Here is a 5,971-nt window from a genome sequence, read left to right as displayed (position 1 = left end):
AAATGAAGTCGTTTTCTTATACTCTTCGATGTTTGCTGAACGCAATTGATTGGATACAAGAATTTCCACTGCCTGAAGCGAAGCGTTCTGAAAGGAGCTAACCGCTTATTTCGCGAGTAAGCCCCTCTCGGAGACTACACCATTTATCTCTATTTCCCGGGCGGGTACATGGACAACATACTTTTTCGTACACGCCCGAGTGTTGTTTAGTTGGATCACACGATATATCGATGATTTTAAATGGCTTATCTTTGGTCCGGTAGGTTTGTATTGAAAAATAGATTAATCTGCATTATTTTTGTCTTCGGTATTCAAATCGTCCTCCATTATTCCTGAAAGGATGTCGGTCGTCGAAGATATTTTCCCATTAGTCAACACTGTCATGCGGGTTTCAGTATCCACCAAATCGCAGTTTTATCATAGGGTATGGAAAACTAATGCAATGAAATTTAAAAGGATGGAATAATTGGTACTTAGCTGCACAAATGCTCCATGTAGTATCAGTAATCACCAAACACATTTTCGCTTAGCCGTTGGTCATACAGCCCGTTAACAAAGGGTGTTTCCAAATGGCCACCAGCTAAGGAATTTTCATCTTTATTTACACACGCCATGTCTGAACTTTCGTCAGTACGGGTAAAAATGACTCCGAATCTTACTACCCACTCGGAAAAAAGTGTTCCACCGGTCCTGCAAGGTAGGTACGCAGTAATGATTTGTTTTCTTATATCATTCACGTGATTTTCTTCCAAGCTCTTCTAAATATAGTATATCTCTTTGCTAACTAGGTATACGAGTATCTACCCATTATAAAAAGCAGCACATAGAGGAATCGAACACAGAGAAACGATTGCGTTTGGAGCTCCCTTTGAAGCAAAATAAAAATAATCAAGCGATGGTGTAAAATATATTAAAATCTCACTACATTCTAAGATTTTTCAACGATTCAGATCAGTGATGAAAATAATCGGTATCTCAGTAAATTCCATTACTGATTATTTGCTAAACAAACTTTTTACACAGACATTGGCTATTGAGAACAATACATAATATACAACATTTTTATGTTCTAATCCCTTGGTTGTGGATAGTACTGCGTCAACAGTGGAATAACTTTATCGGCAAGTTCCTGCGTGCTAGCGCACAAAAATCGCCGAGACATCAAATCGAGCGGGCCGCCTGTTGGATCCAAGCAAACACCTCCAGCTTCCCGCACCAGCAGGTCCCCGGCGGCTATATCCCATGCATGGATACCGAACTCGTAATTGAAATCAGCACCTCCCAGCGCTACCATTGCTATGTTCAGGGCTGCCGATCCCAAACTTCGCATACTGAAAGAAGAAAAAGAGCAGAAGTTATTAATTTTCGTTACCCAGAAGATGCACTTTCATGCAATTTTTTTTCATTGTTTACCCATGTATCACTCGTATAAGTTTTCCGATGTTCTCCAACACCACAGCAGTTTTTTCCTCATCTCGGCTGGTACCAAACTCGGTGGTAGCTAGTGCATGTTCCAAGCGAGTTTCACCCGAAACTCGTATTTGTTTCCCGTTCATAAATGCTCCTTTCCCTCGACGAGCGGTAAATGTCTGATTCAGTACTGGATTATGAATAATTGCTATTTCCGCTACCTATGATATATTTTAAATAACTATAACATTCCTATGTTAACAATACTCAAACTATACCTTGTTCACCAATAGAGCAATGGATATACAAGAATGTGGGAAACTATGAACGAAATTCATTGTCCCATCGACCGGATCGATAATCCATGTTGGAGCATTTTCTAGTACCGCCTGTTTCCCCGCACTGGTTTCCTCTTCACCAATAAACCTGCAGGAATGGAAGTTTTTGTTAAGTAACGAAATGTTTTCTGATACTTTTGCAGAAGTATGTTATATTTACTTATGGTCAGGATATTTTGCAGTAATCCCATCCATCAGCAATCGCTCAACTTGTTGATCCGTTTCGGTTAATAAATCGATATTACTAGATTTTTCCACTACACTCTTTTCGCCATAGTTTCGTGCAGCAATAATCTATGATGAAAGAAAATAATTTAATTAGAATGTGAAATTATAGGGTAAACGGTTGTTTATTGTTACTTAACTCCTCATGTCATGTGAATAAAGAAATATTGGATTTGATATTTTTCACATTAAATGTTGTTCACAATTTTGGAAACGATTCGTTTATTTATTAACCCAGGTTAAAATACATGTGTTGCCGTTAGCGTATTAAACTGAAATATTATCATTTCAGTCTCCAGACAACAGTTTGTTAGAATTTTCATTCATCCAATTTAAGCAAGGTTGGCGCTTAATGAAAAGTGGTAAACTTGTAAATAAACATATTTTTTAATACTTTCGGGCTTCGAGTTGTTTTTTCACGTATTTTTAACTCGAATATTACGTTTGTATCATGAAAATTTTACCCTACAACTTGTTTTTAATGCAATATAGGTATATCAATTTTTTAATTACCGCACCTCATTACCAGTAGGTTTATATCATTTTAAAGGATCTTAATGTAGCTAGTAGTTTGTGCCTAGGCGTGAAACATTTTTTAAAGCATCACAACTAACAAATGTAAACAAACAGATTTTCTAATGCCAATTACAGACTGAGCATTTTCTCCTTCATTAATCTTAAATCGAAATGTCACACATAGTTTACCTAAGCTTCGTAAAAATATTCTAGATATAATATAAATATAAATGCGTCAGTTCATACCTTGCCAGCTTCGTCAACAAGACCCATCACATGGTCGTAGCATTCATCTAAGTTGAGAGCCATAACTGATAGCACTAGTTAAATATTCCTTCAGATTATAGATTGTTTAGAGATGTTGAAAATGTTTTTTTCTTCTTTCAATGTTGTTCCGTTCTGCCCTCTCCTGGCTACTGACACTGTACTACTGAATGACACACAGCGAATGCGTACGCCTTTAAATAGGCAATACGACCCAAAGCATGCGGCGAGCAAATGTCACAACAAGGAGGAGAAAAATGGTGAAACGATAAACCCACAGTTTATAAAGAACAGTTGCGCAAAGACTGAAGCAAATCTACCTATTGAACACTCAAAACGTCTACCTATCGGACACGAAGAATAACAATGCTTGAATGCGTGGGGAGTATCGTTATTATGTGATTATAATTATGAGAAAAAATTCAATGATGTAATATTAACATTTAAATAATGTTAATATTTTGCTTAATGACAATTATTAAAAAATATATGTTCACTGATATTCAAATTTGGCACTATTTTAAACACCGGAACAGCTCTTCCACCGACAGTGGAAATATGAAGGTATTTCTCATAGTTAAAGTGCAGCTAAAATTTTGAGAAATTTGTGTATGCATTCCACTTATACATATGTACCTGTTTCAAATTTATCTTACGCTGCAAATTCGACTGTTTTTGTCACACCCCAATTAGACGGCAAGCGGCAAAAATCAATGCATTTCGTTCTTAGTTGCGGATCAGTTGAGAACCGGAAAAAGCTTAAATTCTTTATACGATGTTATTTATCGTACTGATTTTTACAAAATAAAACTAAACACTTAATTTTAAATTTTTAAATGCACAAAGTTAACTTCTAACTGAAGCGTTCGGGTTAAGTCATTTGAAATTTAACTAAAAATAAAAGGTTGCCAAAATTTAAAAAAGACCAATGATTGGTCCAATGTTGCCAATCCTCTTTACGCAACTCTACTATTAAAAACTCTGGATAAACCATGCGATAGGCGATCAGTTGTACCTCATCGTCCAAAATGGGCGATGTGGTTGGAACACTTGTGGGATTTTTATCCTTATTTATTTTAGATTGATAATAAGTTTGAGTTCAAGTACGCGTATCGATTTGAAGGGGTTGCATGTTTAATTCGTATATATCTAAGACAAGGCAATACAAGATAACTAATTTCCGTTACATATTCGATTGTTTTTATGTAAAAATCGTGAGAATGTGAATTCATTTGTTGATTGTGCTCCGACAAACATATGGGGCGTGAATTCCACGTATTTTTTTTTATTTTTTCAATAGCTAATATTGTAATAATTAAAAAATGTACAAAATATGAAATGTGTGCCTTTTCCTCAGCTTTCGGATTTGTTTTAATATTTTATCACATAAACCCTCAAGCCCAATTCGAAAATTAGCTAGCTATTAGTAATCCGACACTAACTTAGTGACAGGACTAAGTTAGCATTAGTGCAACCAGAACAAAAACATACAGCAACAAAGTCATAATTTTACTGCAACAGGACAGTAATTTAAAATAATTTAATATAATTCACAGTAAAGTTTAATGTCATACCGTACACACCAAAAAATAATGAAATTTAAACGACATGTAAACCAATACGAATGTAAACATACAAAGCTTGAATGAAAAATTTGATTGAAAATTCTGTTAAAATCAATGCACTCATTACATGTCATTCATTTTACAGCAATATTCGAGTAAAGATACATTGAAGTGCATTGGTTATCCGTTTAATGAAACTGTAATTTTCAATACACGTGTAAAATTAGGGACGATCCATAAATGACGTAGCATTTTTTGAGTGATTTTCAACATCCCCCTCCCTTATCGTAGCATTTCGTCACAAACCTCTAAATACCCCCCTGGTAATTACGTAGCTTGACGGTAATTCCCCCCCCCCCTTGTCCCCGTAAAATAAAAAAAAATAAAAAACTATGTTGGTTATTCCCCTTTAAAAAGCTACGTAGCATGACATGACCCGCTACCCCCCTGTCGTCACACATCATCACAAAATACAATACTCCCCCCTCCCCCAAATAATGCTTCGTCATTTATGGATGATCCCTTATAATAATATTCGTTGAAGAACGTACGACAAGTCGTGTGGATTTGTGGTGGAACTTAATTTTACGTTTATATTCATGCTCCAAATTGGTGCATGAAAATAAACTTAAAATTACAAAATAGTTTTTTCTGCGTAATCTTTAAAGTTTACTATATTGTGCTTTGCAGGATTATCGCTCGATATGCGATTATATGAAACCTCAATACAGATAGGCGCGTGACAGCCGCCTATATAAATTCATAGGCAGCTTTTTCTTTGAAGCTTTTGAAAAGCACAAAGCTAGTAGAAAAATAAACAAACATTGCAAGAGAAGATCCTCTACATTCATTTGCAATAGAGACTGATTATCACTCCTATAGTTCACTTATGTTCGACTGTCTCATTGTCTAGTGGCTCCGCTGAAATCGGCTTGCGGAGCAACTGCGACTATATTTGATGCGCCTTTCAGACGCCCGCAATGTGAGATTTTATTATATGCGCGACAATAAAACAGTAAAAAGGCGTTTTATTATGCATCCTAGCATTAAAAAAAATCCTGTTTTTGCCCGAAATAGTGACATTTAATTATAATGTGCTGAATCGTTTTTTGTTAGACACAAAATTAATTGTTATAAGTTTTATTCTAAATCTGATGAACTAATTCTACGTCGAACCATGTACTAATAGGGAAACTGGTGGTAAAATGAACATTTTAAGCAAAGTCATTATTTTCTAAGCAATTAGTGATTGAGATACTACATCACCTTGTATGCTTCTTGTTAGACATGTTTTTTACATGATTGGTGAAAATACTTCGACATATACATATTTTTTCAAACATTATTCTCGGTTTCAAAACATGTTCAAAAATTAGACATGTTTTTAGCGTGTGGGTATAATGAACATATGGTGGTGGTAAAATGAACACCTAGTGACAATGGTTTTTAATGTAGAATACATTTAAGCTTTCAATATAGGGGTCCCGTTTCAAAATATCGGCTGCGGCACCGCGTCAGATTTTGAACGTTAATAACTTTTATCATACTTAACAGAATGATTTGATTTTTAGGCCAATTTGTTGAAAATATGTTCCTCTATGCTGTATTAAAATTTTAAGTATGTATAACATGCACTAATAACAAAAAATTGTG

General features: G+C 35.2%; 1 protein-coding gene across 1 annotated transcript; it reads right to left on the bottom strand.

Moving 5' to 3' along the window:
* Positions 1-894: 894 nt before the first annotated feature.
* On the bottom strand, positions 895-2,940 carry LOC131690992 (inositol monophosphatase 1-like). Its single transcript, XM_058977112.1, has 5 exons — positions 2,736-2,940; positions 1,909-2,042; positions 1,689-1,836; positions 1,414-1,631; positions 895-1,331 (listed from the first exon to the last, which is right to left on the bottom strand). The coding sequence occupies exons 1-5, from the start codon at positions 2,796-2,798 to the stop codon at positions 1,070-1,072; spliced, it is 825 nt and encodes a 274-aa protein (XP_058833095.1). The 5' UTR covers positions 2,799-2,940; the 3' UTR covers positions 895-1,069.
* Positions 2,941-5,971: the final 3,031 nt, after the last annotated feature.

This window comes from Topomyia yanbarensis, chromosome 3 (assembly GCF_030247195.1).
Source record: "Topomyia yanbarensis strain Yona2022 chromosome 3, ASM3024719v1, whole genome shotgun sequence".
Classification (NCBI taxonomy): domain Eukaryota; kingdom Metazoa; phylum Arthropoda; class Insecta; order Diptera; family Culicidae; genus Topomyia; species Topomyia yanbarensis.
This window is presented reverse-complemented; position numbering and strand designations above follow the sequence as displayed.